The 12,574-nt window shown below is 44.8% G+C and overlaps 1 protein-coding gene across 1 annotated transcript in view; it reads left to right on the top strand.

Moving 5' to 3' along the window:
* lingo3a (leucine rich repeat and Ig domain containing 3a) overlaps window positions 1–10,185 on the top strand; it is a 39,702-nt gene extending 29,517 nt beyond the window's left edge. The window contains exon 2 of the mRNA XM_021603822.3: window positions 5,877–10,185. Coding sequence (XP_021459497.3) covers window positions 5,927–7,747 — 1,821 coding nt within the window. The 5' untranslated portion in view covers window positions 5,877–5,926 and the 3' untranslated portion in view covers window positions 7,748–10,185. The remainder of the gene's footprint in view (window positions 1–5,876) is intronic.
* Window positions 10,186–12,574: the final 2,389 nt, after the last annotated feature.

The raw sequence follows: 12,574 nt of genomic DNA, 5'->3' as shown, positions 1-12,574 counted from the left end.
GGCTAAGGTGTATGTAAACTTCTGACTTCAACTGTAGCTACACACACACCTATATCCCCATTATTTTGTATAGTCTACTACTTGTTATTCCTCTGATGAAGATGTAGGGTTGCACTATCATCACGTAGTCCTCCCTCCATCTCTATCTGTGTTGATGTTGTGTAACAGGTCTGGGCCTGTCCCCAGAGAGGGTTGACAGACTCTTGGGGCTTTAAGGAGAGGATGTTTATTTTAGAGTCCTACTGCCTGCGCCGGCGCCCACATGCCTCGGGTGCCACACATGGCTGACTTATTTACTGTACCAAAGCCCAGTCCTCTGTCTCTATACGACCCTCTGTCACTGACTGCTATGCTACTCACCCCGCCTGCCTACACCCACATCTGGAGAGCACAGCCACAAGTGTCTCAACCCTCTGAATTTATAAATGGCCCAGAGCACCCTCTGACACTATGAAGGCAATTTACGAACACACCCTTTATTGCATGAGAGAAAATGTTTATTGTTTTGAGTCATTTTGGAGTGAAATGATGTGTGACTCGAAGATATGTCATGTAGCATTACGGTGATGGAGTTTGGATCATTGGAGAGTGAAATTTGCTGTAACTTAATGTTATTTTGAGCAACAACTATGGTGTTAGCTCGAACTGACTTTTCTTTGAGGGATAGTTTTGGAAGTGTTTGTCAAGGACCTCACCTTATCCCAGTTTTTACCTCAGAGCGATATGCTGTCAATGCTGCCCATTCAAAATGTCAGCTTACCCTTTGCCACCCGACAATGAGGTAGGCCTAATGCAACTATACCCCTTTATAGTCAATGTAAACATAATCGTCTACACTATTCTGATTGTAAATAACATTGAAAAGACTGCTAAGAATATCCATGTGACACTATGGTCTAACCTCAGTCCCTGGGTCTAACCTCAGTCCCTGGGTCTAACCTCAGTCCCAGGGTCTAACCTCAGTCCCAGGGTCTAACCTCAGTCCCAGGGTCTAACCTCAGTCCCAGGCCTTATTGGAAAGCCAACACCTGGTTGCTGGTGAAGGGGCTGGTCTGGACAATTGTCTTGTCTATGGATCTAGTATCCATACAGTATCCATATCCACCCATCTATAATCTGTTGTGTGTCAGCGGTGGGGGTCTATGGGGGTCTAATGAGCCAGGTAAGGTCACTGTCTCTGAGTCGAGGGTCATGACTGGAAAGTGACATTTTGTCAATTATTCAGCGGCTGTTTTAAGAACCCCTCCCCCACCGTTTCTTCATCATCAAATATGCATGTTGGACAAAGTCTTACCTCCGTCCTCTGTGTGACATTTGGTTTCTCCACATGATTGAAAGTCATCCCTGATGTATTTTAATAGAAAGTTGCACCTCTATAAAGCCTGAAGACACATGAACATAATGAGATGACATCCATGAGTGAGCAGACATCAGTAACACTACTTTGCATATCGCCTGAGGACAAAAACACACTTACGTGTTTTTGTTATTTACCTCCACTTCCATCTTCCCCTGACCTGCCATGCCACCATACTGTCCACATTGGGCCCCCAGACCACCCCTGGCTTGCTGTCCTCCAGTGGTGGAAGGGTGTCCTTGCCTCCTGGTGTGGGCCCAGGGCCCAGGCTGGTTGTGCAGAAGTGATCTATCATGTGGCTACGAGGTGTCATTCTGGGGAATAGAGCCCACCTGGAGAATCAATCTTCAGGCTGGCCTGCTATGCCAGGTGCCCCAGGGCTTCGCCATGCTGGCTGGGTATTACCACAAACAGAAGGGGTAACCCAGACACGTCACTGTCGCTATAAAGCTGAAGCATCCATTTGGAATGTTTTCTCACCACCAAATATGCTAGTGAGAGGAAGTCCAGTCGCGGGTAGTGGGAGAGGAGGGTCCTAAGTGTAACTGGGCCGACATTCTGCTAATTTTCTCATCAATTAAACATTTGATCTCAATACATTTTCTGTTCCCAAAACTAGAATCTGTTACGAACACAGTGCACAAAGTTTCATAGACTTGAAGCTTTGATAACTTTAAAAAAAATTGCGACGTGTCGGAGTGCAAGGTCGACTTGAGTTTGTGCACATGCGCACTTCCCAGAGGAGGCGTTCCCTAACGGAAAGATGCAAATACATGTCACAATGCATCAATATGATCTCTCTAGCTCGTGCTTGGCTTTGTTCTGCCCACTATGCTTAATTTGCTCCCACTGTAAACGACACAGGTGAACTATCTTGGGTTAGTTATAAATATCTTTGGTATTACTGCTACTGACAGTTCCTCATAGATGAGTGCTGTTTCAGACTGAGGAGGACATGCTTATGTAAAGTGTGAGTGTTCATGGTGGTGGAGCTGAAATCGATGCAAGTCCATCACTTGCAGTGGAAACACTGGAGAGATTAGATGATGATGTGCTGCCTGTTGAAGAGCGCAACACACACCCACACCTCTCCCTAGCTACCGCTAAGCAGCCTACACATTATCATCATCATCACTCCGGCAACTTCCTGGATTATACACACCAAGTCAATTCAACCCAGTGGCACAGTTGCTGATGTACGAGAGAGATATTCAGAGAAATAACTTTGTTTCAGGGATTGAACTACATTGATCCCATTAAACCCTGTTGTGTTAGCTGTGAGATATTGAGTGGGCCAAAAAAAAATTCTGAAATAATTTCCTGTTATTTTTTCGGAACACCTACTGTAGTCAAGGATGAGAGTCCATAGTAACATAAACAACTACCTCAGTTCTCCTGTAGAGAGGTTTGATGCTGCATGCATTACATTACATTATATTACAGTGGACTCACTGACCCATGGTGAGTAATGTGCTTGATTTGGCAGAGCTTCCGCAGTGCCCCCTCTCTCTCGGATCCTCTCTTAATATCTGTCATGTTTCAAAATGTGGAGGCTTCACACTCCATAACTATGAATTGGTATCAGAAAGAAAGGACGGACAGACATTGTTTGGGAAACAGCTCATCTAATCAGCACATTTGCTTAATTTGTCGTCCATTTTGTCCACTAATAGCCATTACGCAAACACAGGTGAACAAGGAGAAGCAAAGAACCGAGGCTGAGGTGGGAACGGTGTTGGGGGCAACATCACAGTCACAGTGGGCCCTGCCCCTGCGCTACACAACCCACTCTATATTCTAAATCTGTCTCTGTTGCTAACCTGCGCTCGGTACTTTGGAGCTGAGAAGTCACACTTTGCTGGAGTCTCTCTGGGTGTTTCCAGTGGCTGCTGGGTAATTGGGCTCCGGTCAGAGAAGTGATGAGTTCAGGGTCACTGTGTCCACCCACTCCACTGTCTGTCTGTCTGTGTTTATCTGGCTGGCAGTGTATAGTATGGTCCCTGTAGGAGAAATGGGAGAACTATCTGTCTTGGCCGTGTGCCCCCCATGAGTGCAATGATTTCATATATTATTCATTAGTTTTTACATCTGCCCACGTTTGGAGGATTGACATATGATATTAGACTCCTATTGTTCATACCAGTGCAGCTTAAATGTGATGAATTTGAAAACTTCAAAGGTTCTGGTCACAGAGCAAAACGTATGTTCTTGGACCATGTAAATAGAAACAGAAAGATATGCTAACAAGACAAGTACACCATAATCTTCTTTTGCTGTAAAGGACCTCATTCATTTATTAATTCACAATTACACATAGTGTATGGGCTCCCCAAGACGAGGCAGTAACATTTAAATGGCAATTAGTATGTGTTGCGTGGACAGTTGGAGAAGTTCTAGTCAGTCCATTAATCACGTCCCAAGACAGCACTAACAACTCCCCCTCACTCTAACAATTGACACCTGCTCTGTAAGACACACTTGCAGGAACCAGCCCTGACGGACACACCAGCTGACTCTCCCAGCTCAGTCCTCCTGTGTTGGAGATAATTGTCCTATAAGAACCCACACTCACCACCTGCTACAGAACAACAGTGCAGGGTCGGTCCATGTGCTGGTCGGTGGGGGCTTGTTAGTGCCACCAGATATGGGGTCAAAAGAGGTATGATCATGTGACCTGTGAGTTTATTTACTCTTGACTTTTGGGAGGGGTGCTCTGTGGAGGGGCTCTATAGGTGGGAGTATTCTTACTCAGCTGAAATGACAATAACATATTTGAGAAGTGGATTATTTTGAACCAGGATTGAGTCCGAGCGCTTTGTTGGGATGACTTGGTTTGGGCAGCGATGTGCCTCCAAGTCCTGTTGCCGAGGGAAAAAAAATCAAAGGACCTCCGAGCCTGCCAAAAATGATTTAGCCTGGCAAGATAGCATTTGCAAACTGCTGCCCTAAATATGTCCTACTATACTCGTTGTTTTGTTCACATGTTTTTGAGGATTACTGTAATCTGAAACTATTTCCTGTGTTTCTTCAAAGCTATACTGTACAAACACATTTATCCCTTTAAACCGATCAGAATAAATGATCAGTTTTAGGCTGACAGGTTGACTAATGGGTATACTTATTCTCTACGTCTTGAGATAATTTGAAATTAGAGCGTGTAAATCTTAGGAACATGAAAAGAATGATTAAGAAATCGGAAACAGCAGCTTGTGGGAGTTGAAAATCATCAGACATGTTTTGTTTCCCTTCGAGTGTCACTGGTCCTCTCTGGTCTTCTCCCTGTGGTGGGTGTGATGGTGTGAGGGGGTTGGGTGTGTGCATATGATACTGTGTCAAAGGTGAGGAGACTCTAACTCAGTGTTAGAGTTCACTGAATTCTCACTAATAACCCCCCCCCCCCCCCCCCCCCCCCCCCCCCCAAAGGACATTACATTACACTGGAACTGTAGAAACATTTCAGTCTATAATTGATTCATACATTTATAGCACTGTGTGTTGAGTGCATATTTCATGGGTGTTGCTGTGTTTGAACACACTCAGGCATACATCTGCTACTCGGTTCATGATTTCACTGTGTTCATTTATGGCCTGTAGTAAGTAGAGTATCTGTGTGCTCAGGTGACACACAGCACATTGCTCTGGGACTTCCTCATGCATGAACTAATGGGATTGACAGGTCTCATGGGTTTTTAATGCATCCCCCCCCCCCCCCTCTTAAGCCCAACATTCAATTAATATTATGTTATGGAACACGTTATCAAATCAAATGTTATTTGTCACATGCGCCAAATACAACAGGTGTAGGTAGACCTTACAGTGAAATGCTTACTTACAAGCCCTTAACCAACAATGCAGTTGTAAGAAAATACCTACAAAAAAGTAAGAGATAAGAATAACAAATGATTAAAGAGCAGCAGTAAATAACAATAGTTATTCCTGGGATGTTTCATGTCACAGGTATTGTCCTGGTAAATTGGAGAAAAGGATGTATTTAGGAAAGGATTAACGCTCTGATGCATATGGTCTGTTAGAGACAATGTGGAAGTAATGGAAGTATTATAGTGCTGGGTCATAGCCTTGTATGGTGTATGATCTTGCCTGCGAGCTACACTAAGGAGTCATTTTCACTCCCGGATTGAACACTAGATCTTCTGCCCAGCGGTGTGGTTGATGTTGGAGCATGACAAACAGGGTACAATAGGTCGGTGAGACAGACTCATGTTAAGATCACACCAGTTTCTCACCTACTCATAATGAGTAAATTAACTTCTCATTATCTTCTGGGGTCGTGCCTCGAAACAGAATAATAATTTACTGGAAACTTAGGCCAGGTTTCCCATGGTGTGTAATCCTCTGAGACTCGGGCTCAGAGCACTAGCTAATTAAAGAGGTAATTAAAGTCTGTAAAAGTAATTTTACTCATTTACAGTGTCTGATCACAGCTGTTGGAGGGAATAGAGATGCACTCATTTGTATCTGTCTCTCTCTCCCCTCTCTCCTTCTCTCTCCCTATCGACAGGTGTCTGGTGCACTGATCCAGCCACAGTGGTGCGGAGGTAGAGTGGGGGCATGGCGGCCGGTCCAGGCATGGGGTGGCCTGGCCTGCTCCTGCTGCTGATGACTACTGTGGCCTCCACTCAGAGCCAAGGCTGTCCCCAGCGCTGTGAGTGCATGGCCAAGCTCAAGTCTGTGGCCTGCCAAGGCAAGCGCCTGTCTGCCCTCCCCGACAGCATCTCCTCGGACACACGCTTGCTGGACATGAGTGGGAACATGCTTCGTTGGGTGGAGCATGGCGACCTCCTCTCCTACCCTCGGCTGGAGGAGCTAGACCTGAGTGAGAACATCATCAGTGTCCTGGAGCCCAACGCCTTCTCTAGCTTGCAGAACCTGAGGGTGCTGTCGCTGAGGGGGAACCAGCTCAAACTGGTCCCCATGGGCGCCTTCTCACGCCTCACCAACCTCACCACACTAGACCTGAGTGGGAACAAGATCGTCATCCTGTTGGACTTCACTTTCCAGGATCTAAAGAGCCTGAGGAACCTGGAGGTTGGCGACAACGACCTGGTCTACATCTCCAACAAGGCATTCCTGGGCCTGGTGGGTCTGAGGCAGCTCACCATTGAGCGGTGCAACCTGACCTCCATCTCCAGCCAGTCTCTCTCCTACCTCCGCAGCCTGGTCACTCTGCGCCTGCGCTACCTCAGCATCTCCTCCCTGGATGACCAGAACTTCCGTAAGCTGGGCGGGCTGCGGGGTCTGGAGATCGACCATTGGCCCTTCCTGGAACACATCTCCCCCCACAGCCTCCAGGGCCTCAACCTGTCTTGGCTGTCCATAACCAACACTAACATCACCTCTGTGCCCACAGCCGCCCTACGCAGCCTGGCCCACCTCACCAGCCTCAATCTCTCCTACAATCCCATCTCAGTGCTGGAGTCCTGGGCCCTTAGGGACCTGGTCCGGCTGAAGGAGCTACACCTGGTCAACACCAACCTGATGACGGTGCAGCCGTACGCCCTTGGTGGCCTTCGGCAGATCAGCCTACTTAACCTGTCCACTAACGCCCTGGTAACCCTGGAGGAGGGCGCCTTCCAGTCTGTCAACACCCTGGAGACGCTGCGTGTAGATGGGAACCCTCTGTCCTGTGACTGCCGCCTGCTTTGGATTCTCCAGCGCAGGAAGACCCTCAACTTTGATGGGAAGTCCCCAGTGTGTGCGGGACCCATGGAGGTGCAGGGCAGGGCCCTCAGCGCCTTCTCAGACTCTGCCCTCTTTGACCACTTTACCTGCCAGAAGCCCAAGATACGCAACAGGAAGCTGCAGCCTGTGACTGCCAGGGAGGGCCAGGTAGTGTCCTTTGTGTGCCGGGCGGAGGGAGAGCCCACACCTATCATCTTCTGGGTATCTCCCCAGCGCCGTCGGATCACTACCAAGAGCACTGGACGTGTCATCGTCCTACCTGAGGGAACGCTGGAGATCCGCTACGCCCAGGTGACCGACAGCGGCACCTACATCTGCATCGCCAGCAATGCCGGGGGTAACGCCACCTACTTTGCCACGCTGACCGTGAGCGCGCTGCCTCTGGACGCAGCGCTCATGGCCAACCGCACATACTACACAGGTGACCTCAACGAGACCAATCTGAACGACACCAAGGTCTTCCTCAAGTTCACCTTGGACCTCAAGACGATCCTGATATCCACAGCCATGGGGTGTTGCTTGTTCCTTGGGGTGGTGGTCTTCTGTTTCCTGATGCTGTTCGCATGGAGCCGGGGCCGGGGGCAGCACAAGAATAACTTCTCAGTAGAGTACTCCTTCAGAAAGGTAGATGGCCCTGCTGCCAGTGGCGGACAGGGAGGGGCCCGTAAGTTCAACATGAAGATGATTTGAGACAGAAAATGGGCCGCTCTGTTTACTTGTAGACTTAAACGGGGACAGAATAACTTTGGACTTTTTGACACTGATCCCTGTCAGTTCAGAAATCAACTCACTAGGTTCATCCAAGACAGATTACTAAGACTTTTTTTTTATCTGTAAATGGCTGTATCAACAACAAAAAAGTAAATTGATTTGGTACAGTCCGATTTTTCTCAATTGCTATTTGTGTATTGGTCTGTCTTCTGCAGAAGAGTCTGGATGATAGTTAAAGATGTCCCAAAATCCTATTGACATGACCCCTGCACAGCTCCACTGGTCTCTCTGCAGTGCACCCTCCATCCTCACTCATGAATACATAATCACAGGGTGCTCTCTGAATGCCAATACTCGTTTAAACAGATGATATTGTTTGTTTTCCCAAAGGAGGACTGGTAATTTATATAGTTTGAATCTATTCTCCCACTATAGCGGATTTGAGATCCAGCTACCACAATACCACACAGGTAGAGATCTTGCATACAGTAGATAGCTGACATTGATTCTCAACAGTAGTCTATATTGTATACTACACTGCCAAGCTATAACCATGGGCGCCGTACAGAAGGACTTCAACTGCAAACTACATTACAGGATACTTCCAACCTCGTCTGTCATTCAAAAGCATGAAATGCTGCTACACATCGTTACATTTTTTTAATGGATTTGTTATGTAAAGTACCACGAATGAAACCTTGTGTACCATATAGAAACCTTGTGTACAGGTGAGTGATCACTCACAAAACCATACACAATTTCCTATGGGTTCAGATATCCTCGTTCTGGTGTATTCAGTAAATAGCATACACCTGCCCTCAGACTGCACCCCCTCTGACATGTGAAAAGGTGTACAAAATGTTTTGTATATACTGTATGGTTTTTGTTGGGTGTACAGATTTGTTGTCTCAATTTCTGAATATCTTGCTATATAATCTTACTTAATTCGTCGTTGTCTCATGGCTTCATCCACAGACTGTTCATACTGTATCGATTGGTTGCATCAGATGTCATACATTTTAATCTTTCAAAGCTATTGTGGTTGTTCATATTGTGGATGATTTTATGTGGATTATTCTAAGTCTAATTATTCTAACTGGTAATAGCCAGTAATTTCATTCATAGCAAACACATATTGCCTGGCGAAGAGATTCGCCTTTTCTGTGCTCTCCAAACAACTTATGAAGGACAAGCGTGCAGTGTATCAGATCAGTTTGCTATTTTGTGGAAGCAGTGGGAAGCCTGGTGACCAGCAGGGACAGTGCTTCTCATCAGGACCCAAGTCTCAGATATGCAGGAAAATGCTAATGTAACAGAGACCTTGGATGCTAGAAGAGAGGTCACAATGGAACAGAGCCAGGATGTGCTAGAGGGCCTTCATTGCCCAAATCACAAGGCTGACATCATTTGCTTTCTGCAGATAAATTAGAATAGGATCAGAAACTAAGAGAAGATTACTCTGTTCTTAAAATATTTGTAAAATGTGGATTTGATTATAACAGCAGTACATTGTATTTTTTGGAAGAGCAGTTATTGCTAAGGATTTGTAAACTTGCTAATGGGAAAAATGATTTAATCATCATCCCTCTGCACTTTGTGCAGGTGCCTGGCACATAACTATTATTCTTGAGCCGCAGCACAGGAGAAATTGCATTTAAATTCCCAAAATACACTGAGTGAACAAAACAGGAACACCTGCCTAATATTGAGTTGCTCCTTCATCTACACTGATTGAAGTGGGTGTAACAACTGACATCAATAAGGGATCATAGCTTTCACCTGGATTCACCTGGTCAGTTTATGTATGCTTGGTGTATATCCTAATATCTTATTTGGATTTAGGGTGCTAACAATGGTTTGGAACAATTACAATTTAATTTAAAATTCCAATTAAAATATTGAATTCACTCATAAAGTGGAGGATTTAGAGTGAATTCAACTTGAATTTCAAAATGTTCAAATTGTGGAATTTAAATTTAATTGAAATTGGACTGTTTGGACAATTTGAAATCGAATTGACTTAGAATTGTAAAAATATTAATTATTTGAAATTTGATTTAATTGAAATTACATTTCCCAGTTAATGAAATTGATGCACTTTGTATAGAAATGCCATGTTGTATTTCTATATTCCCAGTATAGCTAGGCTGTATGAACAGTGACATGATCAGCGATTTGGGGATCCTGAGTGGCACAGCGGTCTGAGGCACTGCATCACAGTGCTTGAGGCATCACTACAGACACCATTCGATTCCAGGCTGTATCACAACCAGCCATGTTTGGGAGTCCCATAGGGCGGTGCACAATTGGCCCAGCGTAGTCCAGGTTTGGCCGGTGTAGGCCGTCATTGTAAATAGGAATTTGTTCTTAACTGACTTACCTAGTTAAATGAAGGTACATTTAAAACAAATATTATTCTAGTTTCTATCTACATCTGCCTCTCTTTCAAGCTTTGGTTTGGCTGTCATTGGCGCCACAGATTGTTCCCTCACTCAATGCACCACTGCCAACAGTCCCAAATAGCTTACCTTTGCTGCCCTCTGCTGGAAAGCATAGGAATCTACAGCATTGTCACAGAAGTTCCAAACATTTTGTATCAAATCAAATGTATTTAAATCAAATCAAATGTATTTACATAGCCCTTCTTACATCAGCTGATATATCAAAGTGCTGTACAGAAACCCAGCCTAAAACCCCAAACAGCAAGCAATGCAGGTGTAGAAGCACACTGTTTTATATATATATATATATATATATATATATATATATATATATATTTTATATATATATATATATTTTATATATATATATATATATATATATATATATATATAGTACCAATAACTGTGTGTTATATCATAGCTTTGATGTCTTCACTATTATTCTATAATGTAGAAAATAGTAAAAATAAACCTGTAATGAGTAGGTGTGTTCAAATTAATTTTTGACTGGTACTATATATATAATACTCAGCAAAAAAAGATACGTCCTCTCACTGTCAACTGCGTTTATTTTCAGAAAACTTAACATGTGTAAATATTTGTATGAACATAAGATTCAACAACTGAGACATAAACTGAACAAGTTCCACATACATGTGTCTAACAGAAATTGAATATTGTGTCCCTGAACAAAGGGGGGTCAAAATCAAATGTAACAGTCAGTATCTGGTGTGGCCACCAGCTGCATTAAGTACTGCAGTGCATCTCTTGCTCATGGACTGCACCAGATTTGCCAGTTCTTGTTGTGAGATGTTACCCCACTCTTCCACCAAGGCACCTGCAAGTTCCTGGACATTTCTGGGGGGAGTAGCCCTAGCCCTCACCCTCCGATCCAACAGGTCCCGGACGTGCTCAATGGGATTGAGATCCAGGCTCTTCGCTGACAATAGCAGAACACTGACATTCCTGTCTTGCAGGAAATCATGCACAGAACGAGCAGTATGGCTGGTGGCATTGTAATGCTGGAGGGTCATGTCAGGATGAGCCTGCAGGAAGGGTACTACATGAGGGAGGAGAATGTCTTCCCTGTAACGCACAGCGTTGAGATTGCCTGCAATGACAACAAGCTCAGTCCGATGATGCTGTGACACACAGCCCCAGACCACACAACCCTCCACCTCCAAATCGATCCCACTCCAGAGTACAGGTCTCGGTGTAACACTCATTCCTTCGACAGTAAACGTGAATTCAACCTTCACTTCTGGTGAGACAAAACTGTGACTCGTCAGTGAAGAGTACTTTTTGCCAGTCCTGTCTGGTCCAGCGACGGTGGGTTTGTGCCCATTGGCGACGTTCTTGCCAGTGATGTCTGGTGAGGACTTGCCTTACTGTAGGCCTACAAGCCCTCAGTCCAGCCTCTCTCAGCCTATTGCGGACAGTCTGAACACTGATGGAGGGATTGTGCGTTCTTGGTGTAACTCGGGCAGTTGTTGTTGCCATCCTGTACCTGTCCCGCAAGTGTGATGTTCGGATGTACCGATCCTGTGCAGGTGTTGTTACATGTGGTCTTCCACTGCAAGGGCAATCAGCTCTCTGTCCTGTCACCCTGTAGCGCTGTCTTACTCGGAACCCAAACCAAACAAAACGAGGCAACGGTATGCTTTAGAAACATGCGGTCGGTTGGGCTGCTTGGAGTGTTTATCCGACTGGATAAAAAATAAATATATAATATGTCCCCCCCACTTCTAAAACCAAAGTTGCACCCCTGGATTACCAACATATTCAAATAATGACATTTTCATCAAAAACTTTATTTTTATTAATTTATTCACACTATTTCATCCCGATACAAATCTAAGGTTGCTACCCAAGCCGCTGGTCGTTTGTTCGTATCCGTTCGGTTGCCAGAGTCGTGACCCAGTTATTAAAAGTATTTTTGTTCTGTATCTACACTACCATTCAAAAGTTTGGGGTCACTTAGAAATTTCCTTGTTGTTAAAAGAAAAGCAAAATAATGTGTCTTAAAATAACATCAAATGGATCAGAAATACAGTGTAGACATTGTTAATGTTGTAAATGACTATTGTAGCTGGAAACGGCTGATTTATGGAATATCTACATAGGCGTACAGAGGCCCATTATCAGCAACCATCAGTCCTGTGTTCCAATGGCACGTTGTGTTCGCTAATCCAAGTTTATCATTATAAAAGGCTAATTGATCATTAGAAAACCCTTTTGTAATTATGTTAGCACAGCTGAAAACTGATGTGCTGATTAAAGAAGCAATACAATTGTCCTTCTTTAGACTAGTTGAGTATCTGGAGCATCAGCATTTGTGGGTTCGATTACAGGCTCAAAATGGCTA

The sequence above is a fragment of the Oncorhynchus mykiss genome, chromosome 5 (assembly GCF_057628025.1).
Source record: "Oncorhynchus mykiss isolate SJ-2025 chromosome 5, ASM5762802v1, whole genome shotgun sequence".
Classification (NCBI taxonomy): Eukaryota; Metazoa; Chordata; class Actinopteri; order Salmoniformes; family Salmonidae; genus Oncorhynchus; species Oncorhynchus mykiss.
Note: the sequence above shows the minus strand (reverse complement) of the source record. Positions and strands in the feature narration are given on the sequence as shown.